General features: G+C 57.1%; 1 protein-coding gene across 1 annotated transcript in view; it reads right to left on the minus strand.

The window, feature by feature from the left end:
- The window catches only part of NAF1 (nuclear assembly factor 1 ribonucleoprotein), a 20280-nt gene extending 19957 nt beyond the window's left edge, over positions 1–323 (minus strand). The window contains exon 1 of the mRNA XM_033513612.1: positions 9–323. Within this exon, the coding sequence (XP_033369503.1) occupies positions 9–299 (291 nt within the window). The 5' untranslated portion in view covers positions 300–323. The remainder of the gene's footprint in view (positions 1–8) is intronic.
- Between the last annotated feature and the right edge of the window lie 868 nt (positions 324–1191).

Here is a 1191-nt window from a genome sequence, read left to right on the forward strand (position 1 = left end):
TCCAGCACCTTCTCCTGCTCGGCCTCCAGCTGCCCGTCCGGCATGACGAGCTTCTCGTGCTCAGCCTCCTGTTCGGCGACCAGCCTCCCGTCCAGCACCCCCTCCTCCTCCTCGGCTACCAGCTGCCCGTCCGGCATGACGAGCTTCTCGTGCTCGGCTGCCCGCTGCCCGTCCGGCACCTTGTCGTGCTCGGCCAACAGCTGTCCGTCCAGCACGTTCTCCCGCTCGGCCGCCCACTGTCCCCCCGGCCCCACGGCCAGGTTCTGCAGCAGCCTCACCACCTCCTCTTGCTCCTCCATTCCCGCGCCACGCGACCCCCGGCCCCGCCCCCGGCACGCGCCACTTCCGGTCGCCCCGAGCCGCCCCCGGGCGCGTGCGCCGACAGGCGGCGGGAGGCGCCATGGCGGGGGAGGGCCCGGCCCGGCCGGGGAGGGTGAGGAGCCCGCACAGCACCCCGGCAGCTTCAGGTGGTGTAAACCTCGCACCCGGGCTCGGTGTCTGTGCCGCCTGCTTGGAACACAAATCTAAAGCTCACGGCTGCTGTTACTGAGGACCTGCTGGGAGAGATTAGTTTTTCTGTTTTATAAGTGTGCTGACAGCACGCAGAATCATGTAATTAAAATTAAAAATAATAAAAAGAAAAGGCTGTATAATATCAAATTACTATACTGATAGTAATTTGTAGTACTCTGGTGTAGTGACCACATAATGATAATGACTGTATAATAATACCAAGCTCTCCAAAACAAATGTTTATTTATGTTCTGGGTTCATCATATATACTTAGGGTTTTGGAGGTTGAGGACTTCTGTGGTGTCTGTCTGACACAGCTCGGTGGTGTGAGGGAAGCACTCTCGGCATCCCGGGATCTGGTTATGTGTGGTGTCCCTGGCCTGTACGGGAGAACAGACTCCAGCTCATCCTGAGCACCCTCTGTGTGATTGCTGTCACACAGATAAAGCTTTTCCTCACGAGGGTAACATAGCAGGAAAAGCACTGTGTTTTCTCTTTAACACAATGATGTGCCAAAGACTCGGTGTCGGAGGTCACTGTTAGGGTGACAAGTCCCTTTAACCCAGCCTCCAGCTGCTCCTGGGCCAATGCTACGTGTCCCTGACCACATCACGCTGTCTTGGACAGGATTCCAAATGGTCTTCCTTACCAGGCAACAGAGTATAGGCCTGAGGAGGA

This window comes from Parus major, chromosome 4 (genome assembly GCF_001522545.3).
Source record: "Parus major isolate Abel chromosome 4, Parus_major1.1, whole genome shotgun sequence".
Lineage (NCBI taxonomy): Eukaryota > Metazoa > Chordata > Aves > Passeriformes > Paridae > Parus > Parus major.